Below are 27,387 nucleotides of genomic sequence, written 5' to 3'. Positions count from 1 at the left end.
CAAAAGGAACATAGTGTTAAGACACTCCGTTCTCCACTTTCCGCTTTATTTGTTAAGGTGTGTTGAGTGGTGGAACTCAACGCCGGGCTTTTGCCTTGACATATGTCACACACTTGTGCCTCAGCACCGAAGCGGCCTCTCATTATTATGATAATTTAATTGTTTGAAAAATATGACTATACAGTATAAATAGAAATTGAAATGTGAATAAACATATTCTATATAGAAACAAGTAGGTCTAGATCTAAGACTTAAAAAAAAATTTTAAAACTTTTAAATTTTTAACTAAATATGGCGAAATTCTTATTCATTGTAAAATGTTGGACGGGCTAACCGTGACCGGTTAAGCCAACCAATATATCTTTGCTGTCATATGCAATTACTTAAATGAATATGGGTGTACTATTAATTCCTTAAATCAGATAAGTATGAAAACAAAAGACGACCTCCTTTTAAAATATTATACGAGTAGGTACCTATAATATGAAACGAATATTGAAAATTAAAATATACGATGTTATCGCATTCTTTTTCAAAGCTTCACGCTTTATCCCGCATATATCTGGGTAGAGAAGACGCAATTCGGCAGAAAGTGGGGATCGAAGTGCCTTAACACTAGGTTCCCTCCGCCTGTGTCCATGCAATATGATATATCTCGAAAATTAGCGTATTTTAGAAAACGGAATGTCTTTACATGAGGTACCATTATAAAATCCCTGAAACTTAAAAAAAATCATAGATTTTTGTCCGATATCTGATTTTTATTCACCTTTATTGGCAGATCCGCTTTTGCTTTATTAGCAGAGCAAAGAAACGAAAATATTAATAATTCTTTCCCCCTGCTGGGGAGCGAATCCACAACCATCACGTCAACCGTCACGTCAACAGTCACACGCTTTTGCCACTGCGCCACCACGACCTCATTCCTACGTTAACTAGAGAAATACAATTTTTACATAAGAAAAAAAGCCGGGAGTCGCAACTAGTATTGTGTTGACATGTGTTGTATAATCTAATTATATAGCATCGTAGATTTGCACAAATTACATAGGTATCATATTTGCCACGTGTACAGTGTAAAGGACTTTAGCTGCATTATTGTATAGATTAACTTTACGGTAGGTATCTATTATAAATATTAATATACATTTTTCATATTTTACCAATTTTCTGTCAAATTTCACAATTGTAGGGTAGTTGAAATTGTAGGTTCCTTTATAAGTTTTAATTATGCGGCGAATTTCATGAAAAATACAGCAAAAACTATGCATAAACGCTCTTTTGATTGCAAGAAGCCCTAGAAGCTTAATTTTTAGACGGACAAGAAAGTGATCCAAATCAAAATAAGATGAGGGTTCCGTTTTTGTCTTTTGATTTACGGTACCCTAAAAAATAAAAAATAAAAGAAGATAAAAAATAAGTTTTTTAAATACATTAATCTCTAACATTGATTAATCTCATTTTTTTCATTTATTCCAAATAAAGTACATATGTGTTCAATTACACGTAAAATAATATAAAAGTTATAAACTTACTGTACCTCTTCCTCCTCCGTCTTCCTCCTGGCATTAATCCTGGCTATTGCCAGGGTCTGTCTTCCTACTCAACCTACTCCAGTTTGCACGGCCTTTTGCGTCCTCGGTGGTTAGACCATTGGCTCTCATGTTCTGCACCACGACATCAGCGCTTCCTTGGGCGTCGGGGAGGTATCACTCCAGAAACTGTCATAGCAAGGCACTTGCATCCGACATAGTTCTTAGGCCGGCGCGTAATAAACTCACTATACCTAGTATAAAAAAATATTTAAGCGCTATTCTTCCATAGTTGTCTAAAACATCTTTGATTTTTCCGATTTTAACATTTTAAACATACGCGATTAATCCGTTTTAAAAATTGCGTTACTTTGTTTAAAAAGCAGTTAAAATATGCAGTTAAAAAATATTAACTCTCAGACATTCATTGGAGGTAACCAACTGAGAAACCTAGTAACTACATTGCCCTAGTACTGTTTATTTTCTACTTTAAATTAACATGTCCGGTGATATTATAAACTAGGACAAAGATCCACCACTATACTTATTGAATAAATAAAATAATAGTTTATACCTAGATTATAAATAAACTTGTAGTATTTCTGGGGACAAGGACTGTGATTTCGAAATAAGTGTATTTTTTACATATTTATAAAGTAATTTACAATTTTTTCAATTAAGTATGTTAATTTATGCGAACAAAAACAAATAAAATGTCATAGAGTTTAAATTTCTATATTATATATGCTGGTATAACAGTAATATAATTAGTAGAGTAGGTTCATACTAATTAAACCAACCAATTTTCCCCAAATACACTTAAATTATATTAAATAAATATGCTATCGGTAGTTGAAGCGGGCGAAGCCGCGGGAAGGCAGGTAGTTCCTAATAACATACTTTCAATAACGTCACATTAAATGTTTCAGCTTACATAAGTAATTAACCTATATTTCAAAATTGGCCCCTAATTAAAATTAGCTTCTCGCTGTATCCCGCACACAGCAGAGTAGGCAGAGGGAACATAGTGTTAAAACACTCCGTTCCCCAATTTCCTCCGAATTTTAGAGGCATTGCGTGATGAGTGGCAGAAGTTAACGCCGCTTTTTGCCTCGACACCAGAGTGAAGAAATGAAAATATACACGTAAATAAATATTTCACTTCCTCGAGTGGGGATCGAACCCACAACCGTCGCGTTACAGTCACACCCTAATACCGCTGCCCCACTAAGGCTTCTATGCCGTAATTAAGAAAGGTGCACAAAAATAGCATAAATTAATGAATCGTACATTCTAAAGTCATATATATAGCTGTAATATACATCTAGTTACATATCTAGTATCATAGAGCGACCTTGACCGCCAATACACGTGGAGGCGTGCGTTCATCCGGCAATGCACCAAGATAGACAAATAAAAAATATTTATATTAAATTAGTATACATTTGCATTATTATATGGTATTGGTTATTTGTATATTATATAAACATAATACATTAAAAACATTATATATGTATGTTTAAGTATAGTGTATTTTCTATTGGCTAAATTGTGAAAAAGCGGAGAACGGAGTGTCTTGATATTAGGTCGCTTCTACCTATCTTTTTTTTCTGATAAATACTTGAAATATTCTCTTTTAAGCTATTCTCATAATTATGTTAAATATTTGTTACTTAACAATAATGGCTAGCTTTTTGACTGGGAAATGGAAAACGTAGAAACTTGTATAAAACGTAGAAGAGGAGTGATAAAAAGTAGTCGTAATTATGCCTAATAAACTATGCCGTTAAAGGTCCCGTAGTGACATAAATACGTATTAATAAGACGGTAAAATACAATAGACCGATTACAATTATTTAATTGTTGTGATAATTTCAATCGGTTAAATAATTTGTATATGTATAACAATAGAATAGTGATACATTTATAAATAGAATAGATATATTTATAAATAAAATACATATAAAAACAAACAAACCCAACTATATAAAAGAAAAAAATCGGCAAAAAAAAATCGCCGGAAAGCGGGGAGCGAGAGTGTCTTAACACTAGTTTCGATATTATTCGATATAATCATTTTTTAATACTTCGTCAACGATACCCCACTTGACATAGCTCGACGACTTAATTTTTTTTCTCATTTTGACGATATTATGGCATCTAGTTATCGATGTGGTATTTTAAAGCAATATTAAGATAAACCGAATAAGTTTGGTCCCTATAACATAAGAACATACATACATATATGTATGTTCAAGACATATTCCGCCTTTACGTTGAATAGTCGGGTAAATAAATATAGTGCAGCTGACGTACCTTTTTAATAAACATTGTCTATACATTGCGGTCCAAGTATGTGTTTCACGATTACGCGTGACCTGTCTGAACTGAGCCTCTGAATCGTTCATCGCGACCTTGTTACAACATGCATCAATTTATGTATGCACTAATAAACTTTGTTTTATTCTTATCTCTTTAGCAAATATTCTAGTTCCCACTCCACGTGTTTTGATTGTAAATATATATAATTGTGTAATGTCTGCGATATTTATAGCTATCTCGTTTAAGAGTGAATTATGCTCTTGGAATTATAAATGTGGACTTCTGCCAAATTACAAGAGACGAAACATTTATTTCTTTTCTATAGATTATTAATTAACTTTCAAAATTATGAATGAAAAATAATATGTTGTGCAATTTTATGCATTGACAATATGGAATTTCAACCCCATGGGAGTGTTAATCCTATGGGAATGCTAATAAAATAATCTAATATTCCTGTTAGCATAATTTACTTATATTTATATTTAGTTATATTTCTAAATATACACTTTATATTCATATATGTCACAGTACTTATGAAGATGTCATTTGATTTTTCGAGGATGTCGTTTCGATTAACAATTTTAGTAGACGACTAGCATCAATCAATCTTCTTTGATGCCCTCGCAGCGTCCTGACGATCCAATCATATTAGCAAATGCTCAGTATGTACGTAGGGCTCATTCCGCCGTCTCACGAAAAACTCTCGGTCGCCGGAAGCGGTGGACGAGGCCAGTCCGGCACGTCCACGTATATTAATGCTCACGTTTCTTCAGAGGCAAGATAGTCTCAGTCCTCTCGCCCGCTAACAACATTCCTGGAGAACAGTAGTTTTAGTCCATCAGAGAAAAAAAGGGACAGGCATTATTTGATATGCATGCATGCATTTATTTGATATGATAACAGACGTTGAGGGAAATGTTATACTAAAGTATTATAACTGTATAAATCTTGGATCTGTAAATATAATCTAAGTGTCAATAAAGTAATTACTAAAGTTGTATTCTATGTCTGACTTATTGGTTTCCTTAACATTTTTTACTTTACTTTTAAAAACCAACTTTCTTCTATTTTGGTTTTAAAAAGCGTGACAAAGTAAGAAATAATAAATATATTATAATTAAAACCAAATGCCGTGCAATTGTTCCGCGCACGTTGTGTAGCGTCGTTACATAATAAAGTAATCACAGAGACATTGTTGAAGTGGATGGAGCATATTCAAGCAATACTTCTTGTATTGTACTTTCTTTTCTTATCTATATATATTATATATTATATTTATTTGATATATTACACTCGTGGCGTAGGGGCACAGAGCGTGACTGTAAAAGTGACTGGTGGTGGATTCGATCCCCACTCGAGGAGATGAAATATTTATTAAAATTAATATTTCCATTTTCTTCGCTCTGGTGTCGAGGCTTTCTGTCACTCAACGAGAGTGGAACGGAGTGTCTCAACACTAGGTTCCCTCTGCCTACTCTGCTTTGTACGGGATATAGCGTGAAGCTGATTGTAATACTTATAAAATTCTGTATATTATGTCGCTTTTGTTTTACATTTAATTATAAACATATTTTTATTACGAATTGGCAAGACGTCGGTGTTTTTTTTTTTCTAAATAAAATGCATGGTGCCAGAAATTTACCCATTTACAAATATTTTTGTTTGTTTGTCTAATCTGTGATTGTTTACTTTCTATATTCTATCTGGACGTTTTCTATTTAGGTTAGATCCGTTGTGTTTTTACCACTAGTGGAGTGGAGAGACATCTTCTCTGAGTGGTCAAAGTTATATCATAGAAATTAGTTTTTTTTTTTAAATTCTCTACTTCATAATATTTGTTGATATTTCTAAAACATACTTAATATTTTATGAAGACAAAAAATCTTTAGCACCTATTAAGTATTATATGAAAATCTATCGTATTATTTGGTACTTGAAATCTTTGCCATGAGAAAGAAATATCTTATGAATCTATTTTCTCAATTTCTAAATTTAGAATATAATTTTTGATTTAATAATTGACTTTTATTTAAGTTCATGTAAATTAATTTTATATTTCTGTTTTATAAAATTAATATTATAAAACAGAAATATATATATATAACATTGATAATCACTAAATGCACCGAGGCACCGTTGTGCAATTTGTCATACCAACTTAGTATGGAATCTTTTACATTACTTAACAAAAAAAAAATTTTAAACGCAAAGCAGTTAATAGATTAGTGCATATCACGTTTTTAGATCTAGCTTGGTCCTTAAAAATAAATTGAACATTTTTTTTTATATATTATTTATAAGGCATCATAATACGGCCGAAATTTTCCTTTAACTAACGAAAAATTTAGTTTTTTTCTATATACCTACACAACCAGTCGGTTTTACAGTCACACTCTGCCTCTGCGCCAGTCATAGTTATTCATATAATAAATCTCTAAAATAAAATTCCCCTCAATTGAATGTTTATTATAAAAATTCATTCTAAAATCTACTGTAATCTATATGTCTTATTATGCAGAGAATGTCGATTGTCTCAATCATTGGACTGGACTATTGGATTTATTCCAAAGCATAGGTTACATTGGCTTCTATATTAATAATACGTTCTTAACTCGTGTTACTCATAAATACTCCTTTATTGTTTTAAGTTAATTAGGGCTTTTTATTATGTCACTAACGGGCGGAGAGTAAACAACAGAGTGATTAGGTCCTCTCTGATTAACTATACAAATTACTTATTTACTCAATAATTATTATAGGCATAGGCGTGTGACTGTAAACGCGACAGGTTGCTGGTTCGATTCCCACTCGAACACAGCTGGATTGGCAGAGGGGTACCAAGTGTTAAAACACTCCACTGCCCGTTTTCCGTCGAATTCTGGTGGCGTTGCGTGTTGAGTGCCAGAACTCCGCGGTTTGTCTCGCCAGAGGGAAGAAATGAAAATATTTAATATTTAATTTCCTCGACTGGGAATTGAACCCACGACCTGTCGCATTTACAATCATACTTAGTGCTGTTGCACTACAACGGAATCTAATATTATTTATTTTTATATATATTATTATTTTATTACTATGTTTTGTTAACAAGTTCTTATTTTTAAGATAAAAATAAAATACTCGTACATAAAATTTATGAAACATTGTATTACAATAAACTATTGATTTAACTTTTCACAAGAGCCCTTGTTTATATAAATTACTCTGTCCCGTCGATACCCACTTATCGCACCTTGATAAAGCAACAATCGCATCTCTGTTCTGTTACATTTTATACGACAAACATTTTATTGTTGTTAAGAACTCTATTTTTTGTCTGAAATGTCATTAGTGTCAAATTTCATTACATATTATGAGGCACAAGCGGTTGTGTGACTGTTAACGCGGCTCTAGATTCAATTCCCACTCGAGGAAATGAAATATTTAGTAATTTCATTTTGCGGCGTTTAGTTCCGCCAGTCAATACGCAATGCTACTAGAATTCGGCGAAAAGTGAAGAGTGGTGTTTCTAACACTATTCCCTCTGCCTACACTGCTACATGTGGGATAAAGCGTGAAGCTGGAATAAAAATTGTATCTAAGGAATGTTAAAAATAATGAAGAAATGTCACTACAAAATAATTTCGTCTCGCCACTTGTAATACTGACATCATCACTTACTTTTATGTGACTTGAGGGACGATAAATATATTTCCTTTTCGATTCGGAATTTTTCGAATTTTTAGCTTTTGAGATTTTTCAAAATACAAAACCTCGAATGTAATCTACTTTTTTTTTTATAATCACATTTAAAAAAAAACATATTACTTTAAATGTAACATTGTCACCGTCTATAATAGGAGCTTATATCATAATGTGTAAAGTATTCAGAAACCGAGGATAAAATATTCCCATGGTCAAGTGGCGGTTCCTCCAGTGGTGGCTTGCTGTAAGCTTGATGGTTATGGGTTCGAACCCCACTTGCGTAAAATAATTATATACAATTCCTTCGCCCTTCTAAGAAACGGAGCTGTGGAGCTCAGCCTTTGCCACCAAGACCTTTAACAATTCCAACATTTAAATGGGACTCATAGGTAATCTGTATTCACAGTACCATACAAGGATAGTACAATTGCCAATTAACAAGTTTTTAATAGTAAAACATAAAATAATAAAAATTTAAAAAAAGCACACACATGTTTTGGGTTTTGGGCCTTTTATGCACAGGGCTGGACAAGGACAAGGACGTTATGCCCATATGGGGTCACAATCAACACATTCTTATTATAGCCATACTACTGCGTGTTTGTTACGTTAATGACATTTGTATTGTTACAATAATGTTTCATTGTTTTCATTGTAGTTATTTTTTTGTTATTTATTGCAAATAATATTATATTTTTTTCATAATCCATTATGTGTGCTAATTTATGCTAATAACTTAGTTGTTCTAACGTATTCTTAGAACAAAAGGTTATTAATTGTATCAAAATTTTAAAGATTCAGTTATCTTTAATTAATTTTTTAAGACATTTTTGTGGCTGATTGACTCGCTCACACACTCGTCAAAACCTCTTGATTTTTGGTACCAAAGTAAACTATTTGATACCACCACCTTAAAGGCCGGCAACACACCAGTAGCTCCTCTGGTGGTGCTGCACGGGTCGTGGGCGGCGGTGATCATCATCAGGTGACCCGAACGCTCGTTTGCCCTGTCCTTTTTCCATAAAAAATACTCCTATATATATATATATATTTATATATATATATATATATATATATATATATATATATATATACTAGAAAAACTTATAATTATTGATATTTACTAGCATGAAAGTAAAAAAGAATAAGTATGAAAGTTACATCAAAGAAAGTAGGGAAATATATAGTTTTTGATAGATACTATCAAAGTCTTAATGGTTAATGAGGCCATTCTTTGAATATTATTAATTAATGAATTAATATTTATTAATATCCTCTATTTCTTCTGTCTGGTAACGAGACGGCTTTTAGTACCGCCACTAAACACACAATGCCTCAATAATTCAGTAGAAAATGGAGAACAGTGTCGTAACATTATGTCCTCTGCTTACAATGCTACATGCGGAATACAGCTAGAAGCTAAACAAAGTACACTTTAAAAGAATTCATGTCATAAATTCAAGAAAGAATAATAAATTCCCATTGTTTACAAGCTGTCTGTTAATCGATTATCTAAAGGCAACACGAGATCATTTCGCTTCGCCCGTACCAGTTCATTATAGCATATTAGTTTCAGATAAAATCGACGGTAATCACTGGTTTACGCTTCGAGCGATTTTTATTATTCCATACATCATTATAAGCGAGCTTCGTGACGGCTCGAGCGAAAATGCAAATTCTATATTTATGCTAAAAGAATAAAAAGCTCGATTCAAGTGCGGTTTTGTGCTTCTGTTTATTTATGATCTTTGATCTTCTGTTTTTTTTTTTTTTTTTTTTTTTCACTTACAGTATGTTGTAATGTAGATAGAACAGATATTGTTTGTTAATGTATTTTTTAGAGGCCAGTCGAGGCTCTGGGGCACGTAGTGTGACTGTAAACTGACTGGTAGTGGGTTCGATCCACACTCGAAGAAATTAAATATTTATATAAATTTATATTTCCATTTTTTCGCTCTGGTGTCGCGGACGAACCATGAACTCTGTAGAAAAACGAAGGTTACTGAATATAGCTCTCAAAATCTGCAAGCTATAGTGGCAATGGGCAGGCCATATTGTTAGGAGGAGCGACAACTAATGGGGAAGATAGGTCCTTGAATGGCAACCACGTCTCGGTAAAGGGAGCATAGGCCGCCCTCCAAAAAGGTGGACTGACGATTTAAAGAAGACAGCGAGAATTCGCTGGATTCAAAGGGCGTAGACCCGGACCATGAGAGCTGAAGAGGCTGAGCTAAAGGTTGAGTTTGTCTTTTTTGACGTAAAAAATGCATAAATATAAAATCTCTTGCATCTAAATTCTATTTAAGCCCCAACAGTACAAAATAAAACAATATACCTACATTATACAATTGTCTATATACGGAACCATTATGCTACTAGTGGCTTGTATCGGTTACGACTTTAGCTAAATCAGTGACACAACACTTCCAGAAACTAAAATATCATATGAACCAATTATTCTATTTGCAATAATTAGTTCTATTATCAGACAAATAGAGTTTAAATTTTTATTGTATTGTAAATTTACAAATGAAAATACTTGTATTTTATATAGGTAGGTAAGTATTAAAATTTAAATGTGCTCGACGACATTGTAGCCGGTTGCTCGGGACTTTACGAGCTCGCTTCCTCGTCTGTTGATAATATTATAGCGATACCTACGCCGCTTTTGGACGTAGAGCGTCCTGTTTACTATTGCCTGATCTGAGGTTGCTATCACCGGGAACTGTGGTGGAAAATTAAAAAAATATGAAAAATAAAAATAAATAAATCAGCTTCACGCTGTATCCCGCACACAGCAGGGTAAGCAGAGGGAACTAAGTGTTAAGATACTCCGTTCTCCACTTTTTGCCGAATTATGGAGGCATTGCGTGTTGAGTCCACGCCCCGCTTTGCCTCGACGCGAGAGCGAAGAAATGGAAATATATATTTCCTCGAGTGGGGATCGAACCCACAACCGTCGCGTTACAGTCACACCCTTGTGCCGCTGCGCCACTACGGCCTCAATAGAAGATCAAATATTAAATTAAAAGTTAAGAATCAACAATGTAAATTAGGTCTGAATAAGAAATTTCTTTTTTAACAACAATGTTTATATATAAAAAATATTGAACTAATTACAGAATTTAGTTATGGTATATGAAATAACTGAGGAAATCGTTAAGACTTCCGGAGAGTTTTTAAAATAAGTATAAAAATTACAATTTAATATTAATATTGAATTGAACTCAATTTTAATATATGGTACATAAAGATAATATTTATTATTAATAAAACAATCGTAAAACTATATTTAATTGAAATATTCTTATATTACATTTTTGCATCACATCCCTTCCAATTTGAACAGGTAATAAATTGACACCTGTCTCGAGGCACGCATCAGCTATGCCATCATTAGGTCCAGATCGTGCATAAATTATGCTGATCTCCTTATTATCCACCAGTTCTTTATTTACGAGCTGTGTTTCATGTAATCATTCGTTTATAACATGATTACCCCTCAAATTTATGGGTAAAAATCGAACCTGTAATATTAGCCATATTATACCATGTTTTGATTATTTTGTATTGAATTACGGGTTCCTTTAGTGCTGCTTGTTATTAGTTCTTTCGGCTTGATGTTGAAATAATTTATGTGCTTGTTTGTCTGTGTAGCCTTTTCTAATATCTATACAGACAAACTAGGGTTTTTTTATTGCATAAAATTAATAATTTCCTTTTAATTGGAATTCTTTTCCAGTTGTAAAATTTACCATATATTAGTCTTAATTACAAACAAAGGACTATATTAGTTCAAAGTTATTTTAATTTATTAACTTTTACAAATTTATTTTGTGTATATGTACGAGTGTTTTACTAAAGAATAATAAGATGTTTTAATTGCTATTACTAAATAGGTACCTTACTATTCTGTGCTCTTTATTATTAATAATTATTCATACTAAATATTGAATTATTGACTTGACCTTTCTTGTTTACCTTAATTAATTATTTCAATTAAAGATATTATACAATTTTCATGTTCCATTGGAAAAAATGGAAAATGTTCATAGTCATATGATATCCATTATCCCCGCTTTGCGATTATTATCTATCAATTATATAATTTTATAATTTAAATAGACATCTTTCACGTTTTGCTGTTATCCTAAGAAGTCGTGCGTAACTGCAAAAATACTATATAGTTTTATAAAATTGCTTAATTATGATATCAGCGAATATCTAAACATATTTCTTCAATATGACATTTCATAAACACCATTTTTTAAAGGTACTCTATATTCCACAGCGCAGTGGGTGGTGCACCAGTGGCAGTTATACGAGCGATCTCTCTGCTCTCTGCTGGACCAGGCGCGGAAGAGGTCGTACGGGGTCTGCTGCTCCCCTCGATACGTGCTGGCACCAGACTACGCGCCACACCTGTTCCCGTTGCCGCTGACAGCGCGTCATTCGCCACCGCCAGCGCATTTGTAGCGAAACGAGGCGCCGCGACAGGTAAGGCTTATAAAAGCTTTTTTCTTCTTTTCTTTTTTTAGGCTTCATGTTGCATCCTGCATGCAGCAGGGTAGGCATTGGGATTATAGAGTTAAGACACTCCTTCCCCCTCTTCCCACCAGTTTCTTAATGCAAGGTAGATTTAAGATTTATTAAGTGATTTTATCTCGGGAATAAGCTCGATTTTTTTAAACGTATTAAGTAAAAAAAGCGGCACTCTTTCACTCGGAAACGAAACAAATTAAAATATTTAGTATTTTTCCATTTTAAATAAAGTTCCTATGACTGCAATGATGCAATCTAAAATATCTATACTATACCTACTTAAAAGATAAATGTTTATATTATATACCTACTATAGGGCAAACATCCTCATACATAATGTTCAAAAAAAATCTTACATTTAATTAGTTTTATTCAGATTCCTTGTAAAGAATCCCGATGTAAAACGAATGAAGTAGAAATATTTACTAACCGTAGCAAATTGGTTATAATTAGCTCTAAGAAGCTATAATAGTATGCTAACGTCCATGTAACATATGACACTTTTATTATAATTTACAGCTGTTCTTATTACTGTATAAATAGGTAGCTCATAGTTTATACTTCGTTATAATTTTAAGCTCTAGAAAAAATATTTTTAACATATTTTATTTGTAATTAAGCATCGTAAATCATCAATTGCAATAGGTTCACTATTTTTTGCCATTGTCTTCCAATGTATACAATTTTTAAATAAAAAAAATTGTAAATGGCGGAATTAATATCGATTATAATATAATAGTCGGTATATCATTCAACTGTCTTATTTTTAATAGCAGTTGGGTATTTGAACAACATCCATCAAAATTCTCGAGTTTAATTTAAAAATACAGTTGCATCTTTTAGAAAACTAAAAAAACTTTATAAAAATGATTAACCCATTACTCAAGTCGTTGCAAGATTTACGATATAAAAAGTGAACGAATACGAGTTAAATTGTTGTTTATTCGTATATTTATGTTCACATACATGTGTTTCGCACCTTGTGAGGTATACTGAAAAACGTGTTGAAATGTATCTCGTCTTCTCCGCTTGTGTGCACTTTGTTTTTTATATCTAGTTTTTTTTAATCTAAATTACTTTCGTATTAACATCATTTTTTACATTTTTAAAATGTTATTCCATACTTAGGAAACAAAAATACTTTTTAGAAGACATATAAAACCCGGAAACCGTCCAAAGAGGCGCAGTTTCAAATCCCGCTACGTTAATAATTTAAAAAAATATATATGTTTTCTCAAAAGAACATTATGATTTTAAAGACAATACCCAAACATTGGGAACCAAAGTTTTATCCAATTCCATTCCGCTACAGAGTGTAGCAATTTTGTCGAATAAAATACTTGATATCGATATAACTTTTTTACTTATGAAAACAAACCCTAAATGTCAAATAAAGTTTGCCAACATTTTTCCATCTATCCTTTTTTGAGATTAGCGTGCAGAAAGGCACAAACAGATAAAATAAAACCATTTTTAGGTTCTACATTGGTAAATGCCCTTAATAAAAGATTTTTTCATATATCATCCACGTACAGAAAACGACTAGTTCCAATGTTTAATATATGTATAAATAATATTCAACAGTAAAATAATTAAAATGAAAACCAAATAATCTATTGAATTCGAAGCCACAATTAGTATTGAAAAAAAATAAAGTTTCATTTAAATCTATCTTTTTTTTTATTAATTTCATATTTATACAATAAATCAATCAGTTATTTAAAAAAAATAGCTCGACAACGAGAATATTCCCACCAGTACAATGAAGAGTCAGCAAATGGTGCGCTATTTAGAATTCCAAGGGGTTTCTAGCGTCTGAGAGCTCTTCAGATATTGACGGCAGGACGGTGGATAACGAAGGCATCTCAGCCTCGGAGTCATTGCTAATTTTCTACGAACTTGTTACTAATGATGATATCTACATCATTTATGAAGATTTCTTTTATGCAATAATAATATTAAATAGTGCTGCTCAGTGTTTGCTCAGTGGTTTTTCTTTTCTGTGGTCCTGGAAAGTAGAATTTTAGTTCAATTAGAGAAATACATTCAGTTACATTCATTTATAACCACCACATTTCTAGATAAAAGTCGCATTATTATTATAATCGTAGATATCACATTTTAAATCGGATCTTCTTTATATATTAAAAATAATTTTACGACGTAACATAGAAAACTTCTATTCTATAATTCTATGAATATAAACTTCCACATACTATATATCTTTTCAGCGTTTTTTAAATACTTTGTAAAGGTATAGGCGTACAAAACATGCTCGAGTGTTAAATATGCACAGTGTAGACCCCCTTGTCTAATGAGGGCAGTGCTTCAGAGCTGCGAGGTTGGACATATTATGTTAATTCCTACTTGTAATATGCGATGCTCTTATACTAATTAAAAAATAATCAAATGTTATGAGAAGGCCTTAAAACTAAACGGTGGTTTTGGGTTCTTTTTAATAATTTTGGTGGATTTTGGCATTTTCAGACAAGTGGTTTTTTGTGTTTACGCAATTTCTCATAAATTCAAATTCAAAATATTCTTTATTCAAATAAACTTATAATAAGCACTTTTGAATCGTCGAATGAACATATGAACAAAAAGCTACCACCGGTTTGGAAGGCAGTTCTAGTTCTAGAGTCGACAAGAAACTCAACAGTTGCTCTTTTCAAAGTCAATGGTACAATCTATTACATTATTTGGCAGCTATCCTGCATTACATTCAATAGACATTAATTCCATACATGTAATAAATAAGATATAACATTACGAGCATAATTTAATTTTATCTTTGTCAAAATAATTCCATTCCAAGAGTTTTCCATATGTCAGTCATATTATGACGTTAAAATATCCTCAAACGCTATAACTGGTGTCTATGGCCACTCAGCCATCTCAACTATGAAGGTGTTGGTATTGTTTGCTCTATTTTATTGCTAATAACTTGACGAAATGGTCTTCATACGTGCACATGCAGCTTTATTGTTATCACTGACAGTTTATATTAGTGATGTCGCTGTTTTAGTCATATTATCGTTAATTTTGTGCTAAATTAAAGTATTGAATGAAAAATTGAAAATATTAAATATTTAATTTCCTCGAGTAGGAATCGAACTCACAACCTGTCTAGTGTGTGTGTAAGCTTACAGTCACACACACGCTAGTGTGTAAAAATATATTCTCAGCATTTGATGTATGTTTTTTTTTATTTTAAATCTCTTCCAATTTGTCTTATGTAATCGGTAATAGATATCAACAAGTGTGTACATTTATGTAGGTATTATAAGTTATTTTTACTTTGGAAAATCTAAAATAGAAATAAAATTTTAAAATAAATAATTTTCACTATAAGTTGGCAACATTATTCTACCGATAAACACAGACACCAGGTTGTCTCTGGGTAATCTTGTATGTGGGATATCGTGTAAAACTAAAAAAAACTACTCACGCGCTTACTTTTGTAACCCATTCCAATAGACGCCGATTGAAATTCTTATCCGTGAAGAGGTTTATGAAAATTATTCGTATATAAAATATAGCAATAAAATTGATATTTGTTATAGGTAGTCGTATTGAAGTAAATATATATATATGTATGTACGTACTATATACATCTCACGTTTTCATGCTCGTAAACTCGGAAAGGGATGGAGGCTTTATAAGTTTTATAGTTTCGCTTTCGCAACAAAAAGTTTTAGTGCGCGCTACTCGTAAATTATACTGACTCGTGGAATTGGAAATTTTTCTTATATATATTCATTTCTTTAAAGCCTTTTTAACCCGTTAATGCTCTTAGTTTTATGTATTTTTTAAGTAATGGTGCATAGTGTAATGAGGGTAATCGTCGTAGGTTTGATTTTTTTTTATATCTATATTTATTTACCAGCTTAATAATAAAAAAATGGAATATTGGATTCTACCATTCAATTTTCAAAAAGTTTTTAAGTTATATAATGAAACTCCATCATCATTATTATATTATATTATATTTATTTATATTTGATTAATTGACTTTTTATTTAGAAAACTTATAATAATCTTTCTAATAATTTTGGTGCTCTTGAACGGTTTCCTAATATTTTTCTTTCTAAGTTTGGAATAACGCTTTAAAAATTATAAACATATTTTATAAGAAACTTTTTATCAAATTGTTAAACTTCAACAAAATAAATTACTTGAATTTTACAAGTAGTTTTCAATTATTGACTTAATTAATGTAATGCCTAAAAGAAATAGAATAAAATGCATAAAACAATTTTTGATCCAATGACCTTTTATAGGTAAAGACCCATTTAAAAAATAGAACTCGGCTACGAAACCAGACGATCGTAAAAAGAACCTTCTAGTGTTGTGCCCGATATGGGTGTAAATATGTCAGATGAACGTCTAAATAACTTGACATAAGTTTGTCGATAATGAAATTTAAGACTTACTAAATACACATTAAAGAATCTTTTTAATAATTACTTATCATAATAGTTTAAAACAACAAGGTAAGGCTAGGCTTGAGCTTGTTTTCTTACTAAAAGAAATATTTTTTGTATATTTTTTATTATAGTTTTTAACAACAATTCTAACTAAAATATATTTTTTACAATTAACCTTTTGTGGCGAATATACGAATTATAAAAGTATCGATAAACAAAATTTAAAGCACTGTTTATTTGATGCATCCAGAGTCGTTAAACTACGCGCGTAAACGTCACTGTTGACATTTGCCAGCATCTGAGGCGCTGTAGCGCTTCGTTAAGTTTCTTTGTGTAACGCCGTCTAATAACCGGATTTTATTGTATCGCTCTTTCGCTTGTGATTTGGCAAAAAATCGCACTTTTCGAATTTGGATCGACTTTTCATTATTTTAAATTTAATAATGATTAACGGTGGTTGTGAGTTTAAACTTAAAATATAGAGTGAATTTCATTGTTTATTTATTAATAGAGATTCTATGAAAATCTTAGTTCTTTCAATAAGGAAGCATAATATCTGGAATGTTCGGAATGTCCTCTCAAAGAGTTTCCTACAATACTTACAATATAAAATTAATAATTTATACATGTAATGTATAATAATAAATAACGTGTAGGATAAATAAAAGGATTATTTTTATTGCAATGTAAACAAAAAAAAAAGTCTACAGCGTTCCATAAAAATAGAAAGAACAAAATTTATGCAAAGTACTTAAAACCTATCTTCAAAACGGAACGTTTATTGCTTTATCTTAGAACTATTGGAGTATTAAAATCTAGACAGACACTCTAGTGCCCGTCTGCGCTCGTAAAACCTAACTAAAGTAAACCATAAAATATTGTCAGCCTGTTTAAATTTATCTCTGTGGCAGCTAACATTTAAACTCAATTTAAAAATATAACTTTGCATATTTATAATGTGAAATCACTTTTATTTGTTTTATATATTTTTTTAAAAGCGTAATGGCTAAGGCTATATAAATATCTAGATTGGATTATTATAATACAAGTGTGGCATCAAAGTTTGCTCAAAATCTGTTTTTTCAATTTTATTTTTATTGCCTTATATATTCTCTTATTGAAGTCAGAAATTCGTTCTTTTATACTTTAGTGTCGTATTTACGTGTGTTAATAATTACATGTTTCAAAATATATCTTGAATTTGAATACTGCCAAACTGATGATTCATATAATTATGTTTAAATATATTTATATTAGAAAATTACTGTTCTGAATGATTTAATATGATTTTTTACGTAAAAGATTGAATGTAACGTAAATATATTTGCGGCGTTTAGTTCCGCTACTCAAGAAACCTCGAAAACATGGCGGAAAGTGAGTCTTAATTCTATTTCTCTCCACCTATCTATATTAGTGCTAAAACCCAATACAAAGAATTAAAGATACTGTCAGAAACATATTAAAATAATGCGGAAAATCTTATATATTATTAGTGCTTAATACGTAGAAGTGTAATAAAAAGTGGCGTACGGTTAAAATTTACGACATAATATATGTATGGCCGTCTGCGCCAACGACGCCAGCCCGGGAACACGTGATGCGGTAAACTCAGGTGACAACATTTAATTACCCTCTTAAATTTACAATAGAATAGCTGATGAAATCCACGAAATAAATAATTCCACAGTGGTATGTCTTTGTTAATTATTAATAAATACTAAGCGTGCGGGCTATTTACATATATTTATAGTATACTAGCGGCTCGCCCGCGGCTTCGCCTGCGTGAACTACTTTATTATTAATTTCTGTCACCATGAGTACCTACGTCCTATAAGTGGCGTCCATGCAAAATTTGAGACTCCTAGCATTTGTAGTAACGAAGTTTCATACAAACTTTCAACCCCAAAAACAACCCATTAGAAGTCGAATATTACAGATTCCCGTCTTAGCGAGCACCTACGTCCTATAAATAACTCCTATGCAAAATTTCAGATTCCTAGCACATGTCATTTCTGAGATTTCGTGATGGGTGAGTGACCCAATTTTATAATACTGTTCAATTGTCAGTAATATTTACAAAAGAAGAAATAATTACCAGCGGTTTGTTTTTTATTTTAACTAACTTAGAGATATGACTGCACTGTAACCAAATATTGAATGAACACGAATATAATGGGAACAGGTTCATTAGAGCCTGTTTCCTTTTTTTTAACATCGAGCAGTTTTTTATAATATAAAACTAGACTAACAAACTAGAAGATACATTTAAGATCGAGAAGATTACCTAATGATCTCAAAGAGTTCTTACTTATTTATTTATTTTAATACGTTATTACACCATAATTGATATTAATTAACTAAAACACAAAACGAAAAAACAAACATAAATTAATTTAAATAAAAAACAGCAACAAGAAAAATAAATCATTTTAGAAAATGCTTCTTAAGATTTCATACAATTTCATACAATTACATGCAAATTTGCTGATAGACTAAAGTATATGAATATAAAACCATTATCAGTAAGACTAAATCAATTTAAATATAAAATATATTCTAAATATAACATATTATATTATGACATTTAAATATTTATAAGTTAATTTAATATCTGCTAGTGTTATCGCGCTTCGATATGGAATAAGAACAGCTTTATTGATGGCTTACACCTCCCCGGCGCATTCATGGCGCTTTAAGCAGTTATTAAATAATTTATTAAATCGATTCACTTATAACGATATACCATTTCTACTTGTTGTATGTATGAAACCTTTTTTTTTACTCATATTTCAATTCTCTTAGCCGATACTTGTTTAAAAGTTTAAATTAATTTGCGTGAACTATACCATATATTGTTGTTAATTATATCTATATATTGTTTTTAACTTAAAGCTGTATCTATAGCTGGGTAGGCATAGGGAACCAGGGAACCTAGTGTTAAGAAACACCGATCCCCATTATCATTGGAAATTAACGCCGCGCTTTATCTCGTCACAAAAGCGAGGAAACGAAAATATTAAATATTTTTTTCCCTCGAGTGAGGTTCGAACGCACAACCTTTTCGTTTAAAGTGTCGCTTGTGCTCCAGCAATTATTAATAATGTTATACGGCCCCTATAAGTATTTATAATTATATTATATAAAAAATTTTGGTTTTCGTTTTAAGTTTGTCAAATGCGGCGTTAAGTTCCGTAAAATATTTAAATAAACAAATATTTACAATTATGTTACCAATTTTAGACAGGTACTCCAACGTGCTCAATTAACCTAAAAAACAAAATATATGAAAAATAACATCACCAATAATCCTTGACCAATTTCGATTTAAAACAGAATATAAAACAAAGATGCCATAATATATTTTCGGCAGCGGGTTTAAAAGATCGTTATTTATAGCTTCTCACATAAATCTAGTGGGATTCATGATTGCGAGGAGATCTCCGATTCCATTCAATAATTGCAATGACACGTGCATTCTCTGCTTTTTAACCTGTATTTATGTTGATGGAGGGTTGCAGGTTTTGGAATTTTGTAATTTTACCAAGGAGACCAATTTTTTTTGTTTTATTAAATTAAATTTATACACTGTTCAGCCTTACGCTGTATCAAGCACACAGCGTTGTAGGCAGAGGGAACCTAGTGTTAAGACACTCCGTTTCCCACTTTTCGCTGAATTCTGGAGGTTTTATGTGTCGAGTCCCGGAATTCAACGCCGCACTTTGAAGAAATAATGAAGAAGAAAAAGAAATAATGAAAGAAGAAATGAAAATATAAATTTAAATAATATTTCATTTCTTCGAGTGGGGATCGAACCCACAACCAGTCGCCCCTGCGCCCCGACTGACCTAAAAATAAACATATAAAACAAAAATAGTCAATAGTATTGTATCATAAGGGAAAAATATAGAAAATAGTTCGAGGAGTTCGTGGTCCTACTTTCAATAACTCTAACAAATCAAAGTTACCCAGTTAACTGTAAATTAACACTTATTATTTTTTAATTAGTTTTTAAAAATGTCATTTCTTTTCCTCTTTGATGATAAAAGTATAATAATATATTGATTTATTATTTTCAAATGATCGCTAATTAAAACGAGTGAATTGTTAATAAACATAGTTATGAATAGATATCATTAACGAAAGTATCATAGATTTAATAGACTAATTTTAATTTGTATAATTAATCCTTTTATTTTCATCTTTACGCTGTATATGTGCTTTAATCTAGTGTTAAAACACTCCTTTCTCCACTTTCACCCAAATTTTCGAGGTATAGCGTTGTAATATTTTCATATTTTAGATATTATATTGTCATATAGTTGTATTTTGTATTTTAAAACAAATTAATTATAAGTAATTAGAAATGATTGTTTGCCAGGATAGAGTTCAATGGATTGTTTACGCTAAGTACCTACTTATCTAATGATGTTGTTTTGACCATTTGTTTACTTTTCCCAAACTGAAGCTTTCTAATTACTGATATCTTAATTACGTTTGTATAATAATTAAAGCTATTATAAATAGGCCTCAACCCCTTTGTAACATCAGTTCTAGTTAAGCTCTTCCTTGCTCAAGTGTTCTTGCTAATAAATATTATAAATGTATCGTGGCGCTGCGCAGTTGTTTTCAAGGCCCTTTCTTGAACATTCCAATTCGTGGTTCATATGAAGACTTCACTGAAGCAACAGATACCGAAGTCAACGTGGCTAAATACTGGCAAAATATGGATAGATAGAGAGAGAGAGAGAGAGAGAGAGATCTGGATTTAAACACGAAGAAGAAGAAGGCCCTTTCTGACTTCCGAACATTACATTTTTGGTGTTAGAAGTGGAGTGATCAGACATTGTGGAAATATTATTGTTGTTCCGAACATCGGTCAGGATCTACCGAATTCATCATCGCTTCTTCAGTGATGGACGTATCTACATATGTACTGAAACTACGTGGAGAGAACTTGAAAGAAACCAGTCGAGGCGTGTTTATGAAGATCGCAGCTTAATTTATTATTAATTAAGCAATTCTGCCACTGCGTCTCAATGTTACATTTAAGCTGTCTGATGAAAGGTATTTTTCCAAATCTATTTCTTTACTATTTGAACTATTAACATTTATCGTGATACAATTTATTATTCGTGCACAAGTGGTTCTAAGGGATTGTTTTTGGGGTTCAAAGTTTGTATGAAACTTCGTTACTACAAATGCTAGGAGTCTCAAATTTTGCATGGACGTCACTTATAGGACGTAGGTACTCATGGAGACAGAAATTAATAATAACGTAGTTCACGTAGTTTTTCCATTTATTTCCATTTATCTTGTCTATTTTATGGCTTGTTCAATCTGAACTTTCCAAGTCTAATTTTTTATGAATTTTTGTTGGTATAAAATTAACATTTTATATGTTAACAATCGTCTGATATTATAATACCAGGGATCTATTGTTAGTAAAATTGAATTATAGTTATTTTTTAAACCTAGTGAGTTAACGTTTGTAATATAACATTCGTAATATATAATTATCTGAATTTTTAATATTCTATTATTAACTAATTCGATATCTAGAGGTTCTTTATTCTTGCTGTTTAATGTATCAATTACTTTCTTTTTTACAAACATTATTAATTATCACTACGTAATTTATTACTATTCCTCTGTAGCTATATAACTTACTCCAGTGTCACATTATATTTGGTTGTACATGTCTAATTGTAGGTTGACTTCTGCATTGGAAGGCTAAATGACCTAATTTATTACAGGTTAGACATTTTTTTCGTAGGTGGACTATAATTTTGTTTCGAATACATTTCTTATTTTCCCGAAATTACAATTGAAACTGCGTCTTTGAACTTTAAAGGTTTTTGTGATGATATGTGAGTGTGGTTCAAGACCGCTTATAGAAATATTTAATGCTTGTTTTTCAATAAATCAACGACAGCTAGTTTTGGATCTAATCGTTTTATTAATTTTTCATAACAAGAATAGGTTGATATTGATTCTATATTCCCTCCTTGCCTACATGAATGCCTTTGTAAAAAAAGTCCATTTTTCTGAATATTTTTCTAATAAATGCTCTTTTGAAGCTCTTCCATGCCGCGAACAATTGGTTTGATAAAGTAGAGCGAATATTGCCTTCGATTTTAGCTAATACAACTGATAGGAATGGAATCATATATACTGCATTTAAGAGTGCGAACGCATTACTGAAATTATGAATAAGAACAAATTAATTGGATTTGTCGTTTTCTTTTTTTTTATTTATTTTTAATTGAGCAATTCTGCCACTGCGTCTCAATGGTACATTTGAATTACCTGATGTGGAAGGTATTACTTCCAATTCTATTTCTCTATCATCTGACCTATTAATTTTTAGTGTGATACAATTTGTTATTCGTGCACAACATGATCTAGTATCTTCTAATGCTAATATTCTATCATTTCTTTTACATAAGAAATGTCTTTTCCATAAGTATTTAGCAAATTTTTAAATTATATAAATGAAGATCATTTTCAATATTGATAATAAAATATATGCAAAATAAGTATTATGAATAACTTTATCAATTATAGATTGATTTTCCATCTCATCAATTATATCGTTTATTTTGTCTATTTTATGACTCGCCAAATCTAAACCTTCTAAATCCAATTTCTCATGATTTTTTATTGGTACAAAATTAATATTTGTTATGTTTTTATTCTTTATCTTCTTACAACAATCATCTGATATAATATCTATTGGCAGTAAATTTAAATTAAAGTTACTTTTTAAACCTAGTGATTGTGTTTGCAATATAACATTAGTCGTACACAATTTACAATTATCTGAATTTTTTTATATTCCAGTATTAATTATTTCGATATCCAAAGGTTCTCTATTGTTGCAGTTTAGTAGTAGCAGTTACTTTCTTGGGTGTTACAAACATCCAATGATTATCACTATGTAATTTATACCATTGTTCTAAAGCTATATAGATATATATAGAGTAAGATTACTCTAGTATCACATTCATTAGGTAATTTAGTACAACTATACATAAGTTCCGTTTCACATGTTTTGCTAGTGTGAACTGAATACAAAGGTGTTTCTAATTTACAAATATATCTAATATTATCTTGAAGCTTATTACAATTATCTAAATTTTGTAAATTTGTATTATGAATTTTATTATTTGATATCAAAAAATACTTAAAATTAGGTAAAACAAATATAAACATATCGTCCATACTTTTAATTGGTATAGGTAAAACATTATATAAATCGTAACTAGCTAGAGTGATCAAAGGAGTCGCAATTATAAAAACTAGTTTCTCGTTGGAAACATACGAAGCTAGGTTCACTAATGATTACAACTCTGGTATATTCTTTTCGTTAATTTCTAAAGGATATTTAGTCTGAGGTGGTAAATATGATACTGTTTTCCACTGTTCAATTCCGTATTTTTCTGGCGTTATAATAACAGGGCGAATTACATTGTTTTTTGTAAATAATATTGTATTAATGACAGTGGCAATTTCGTTGTTTATTTTGTAGTTGTAATCAAAGTTTTTCGTTAAATATTTTTTCATTTACATATAAATCTGTGATAGTGCTATTAAAGTTGGAAATGGTCGATTTGATTACATTTGATTGTGATTTTAAAGTAGTAGTTCTAAAATTTCATGTTTATTTTTATCTACATTGTCGATTGCTTTATTATACTTTTTAGCATCTTCTACGGGTAAAGTTCCGAATAAAACCTTAAATACACTCCCAACTCCGTCTATATATGATCGTTTTACTCTATGGTTATGAAAATCAGTTAATTCTTTTAGCTCATTCTCTTGCATCGTCATTTGGGGAATTATTTGTTCTAAAATAACGAGCGAAGCTTGACATAAGGAATATTTACTGAAATTTTCATGATAACAAAGATCTTTGTGTAGATGTTATGAATTAAAGTTATTTTCCTATGAATATCTGCTAAAGTCAAATAAGTTACTAATTTCCATTCGCTATCAAAATGATTAACTTTTCCTAAATTTTCAAAATAAATTCCGCCTTTATCAATTACACTTATACTATAATAATTATCACTACCTATGACATATTTTATCCATGTCAGGAATATCGAAACACGAACCAGGTTCATTCTGAAACAAATACATGCTTCAGTCTATTAGAATGAACTTTTAATTTCTTATTTTTTATTTTGATCGTGACATTGGTCGATGAATTAATCTTACTTATTTTATAAGGTCCTAACCAATATGGTGAAAACTTGCGTGTTTTACCTATTTTAATTGCATTGTTGCTTAAATATTTCATACTATATTTTCTACTTTGAATTCTATATCTTTACATTTCTTATCATATATTTGTTTGTTATATTCTTTTGAATCGATTAATTGATTTCTAGCTATATCTCGTGATTTTCTTAATTTTAAAATAAGTTCGTCCAAATATGTATCATAAAAGTATTTAAACTCTGGTTCTTTAATTATAGAACTAGGTAAGTTTGCTTCGAAACCAAATATTAATTCAAATGGAGTGAATTGTGTTGACGTATGAACACTCGTGTTATATGAAAACATGGCAAAATTTATCTATTTATCCCAATTGGTTTGATCTTCGTTAATATAATGATTAAGAAAATCTGCTAATGTCGAGTGACTTCTTTCTAATACTCCATTAGATTGTGGATGATAAGCACTTGTATTTAACTTTTTAAAGTTAAATAATTTTGAAATTTCTTTTATTAAATTTGAAGTAAAATCGGTTCCTTGATCTGTTAACACAATTTCAGGAATACCAAATTTTCAAATAAAATTACGAACAAAACAATCTACTATTGTTTCAGCATCATCTTTGAGTAACGAATAAGCTTGAGAATATTTTGTTAAGTCATCTTGTAATGTTAATATATACTTATTTCCATTTTCTGTTAAAGGTAGCGGACCAACAATATCTAAAGCAATTTTCTGGAAAGCTTCTGTAGAAGTTGAAGTAATTTCCATTGGTTTCTTATTTTTCTTTCTATTCAATTTATTCTTTTGACATGATTCAGATTTCTTTAAAAATTCTTTAATGTCCCTTTTCATAGACTCCCATTTGTAATTAGCTTTAATTTTTTTATAAGTCTTATGAAAACCTATGTGACCTGATATTATATTAGAGTGATTTTCTTCTAATATTAATGGAATATCCTCCCTCTTTGGCGTTTGAACTTTCCCGTGAAAAACGTTAATTACCACATTTGTATCTCTAAATATATATCTTATCAGAGTTCTAACTTTATGCCATTTAAGTCGGAAATTGCAAAAACTAGTGAAATAGATTTGTTTAATATCTTCTTTTTGTAAAGTATATTTTAAATTATTAAGACATTTGAATAGGTCCTCATACGCTGCGCTATCCCAATAGTTAATTTTTGGAAATGTAAAATTTATTTTGTTACCGTTATCTGATATGCTTAAAACATAATTTTGGTTGGGTTTCTGGGACTTTAAGTTTTTGACATAAGGTTCATATTGTAATAAAATCTTATCATTATCTTAGTCTAAATCAACTGATCTAAATATTACTTTATTAACGTTATCTGGAAGCTTGTCGTTGTATTTTTCTAATTTGTTATATAAAATTGGTTTCTTTTTCATTTCTTTCAAAAATGATGAATAATTTTCTCCATTTCTTGTTACACTATTTACTTTAAACACATTTGTACTCTGATTAGTATCTGGTTTTATTCTACTTAGCGCGTCTTCATTTTGATTCAATTTTCTTTGTTTGTAAAATATCTTGTAATCATATCCTTCTAATAAAAGTCTCCACCTAACTAATCTAGATCCAGGATCTTTAACGTTCATTAACCAAGTTAATGGTTTATGGTCGGTTATAATTTTAAACTTGCGACCGTATAGATATGGTGGAAAATGCTTTACTGATCCATACGATTATTAACAATCCATACGATTGTTAATAACTCTTTCTCTGTTGTTGAATAATTCGTTTCGCTTTTATTGAGTATTCTACTTGCATATGCTATTGGAAGATTATCATATCCTAACCCTTGTGACAAAACACTTTCTATCGCAAAATTACTTGCGTCCGTAGTTAAATTAAATGTTGATGAGAAATCTGGGTACTGTAAAATTGGTTCTTCACATAACTTTGTTTTTAAAGTTTCAAAAGAATGTTGCTGTAAGCTTGTCCAAATAAAAGGTTCCTCTTTCTTTAAAAGTTTATTCAAAGGTTGACAAAGTTTACTGTAGTTTTCTATAAATTTCCTATAATAACCAGCCTATCCTATAAAGCTTTTAATATTTTTAGGACTCTTTGGACCTGGATAGATCTTTTTCTATTTTCTTGGGATCCGGTTTCACACCGTCCTGTGTAATCAAATGACCTAAATACATAACTTCGGTTTTTAAAAATTCGCATTTATTTGGTTGAAGTTTTAAATTGTGTTTCGTTAATCGTTCAAAAACCCTCCTTTAACTTAATATTATGATCTTGCAATGAATTTCCATAGATAACAATATTATCAAGATAGACAAAACATTTTATTTCTTGTAAACCAACTAAAACATTGTTCATCAATCTCTGAAAAGTCGCGAGCGCATTTTTTAATCCGAATAACATTCTGTTATATTTCTAGTGAACTAACGGAACACTAAAATCCATTTTAGCTTGATCTTTCGGATTTATTTCAATTTCCACCCTTTATTCTTATGTTCAATATCTATTTCCACGCCACATATTCGTATTTTATTCTCTTCGTAACTAATTATTGCATTAGTCTTTGACAGAAAATCGCTGCCAACAGCATTGCATTCGATAGAAAACTTATCGGGTACAAAATGAATTGTATGATTAAGTCGTCTTCCTCCTATCGTGAATGTTA

At 30.8% G+C, this 27,387-nt stretch overlaps 1 protein-coding gene and 1 pseudogene across 2 annotated transcripts in view; one reads left to right on the top strand and one right to left on the bottom strand.

Moving 5' to 3' along the window:
• Positions 1–27,387, top strand: part of dsx (transcription factor doublesex) — a 143,916-nt gene that overhangs the window by 82,690 nt on the left and 33,839 nt on the right. Inside the window, exon 3 of one of the 2 annotated variants that reach the window (XM_085189664.1) lies at positions 11,833–12,038. In XM_085189664.1, coding sequence (XP_085045790.1) covers positions 11,833–12,017 — 185 coding nt within the window. In that variant the 3' untranslated portion in view covers positions 12,018–12,038. Of the gene's footprint in view, positions 1–11,832; positions 12,039–27,387 lie in introns of those variants that run through there. The other variant, XM_085189665.1, reaches the window with a different exon arrangement.
• On the bottom strand, positions 22,731–24,073 carry LOC146536680 (uncharacterized; annotated as a pseudogene).

The sequence above is a fragment of the Heliconius melpomene genome, chromosome 8 (assembly GCF_056956725.1).
Source record: "Heliconius melpomene rosina isolate 202511_hmr_F chromosome 8, ASM5695672v1, whole genome shotgun sequence".
Classification (NCBI taxonomy): domain Eukaryota; kingdom Metazoa; phylum Arthropoda; class Insecta; order Lepidoptera; family Nymphalidae; genus Heliconius; species Heliconius melpomene.
This window is presented reverse-complemented; position numbering and strand designations above follow the sequence as displayed.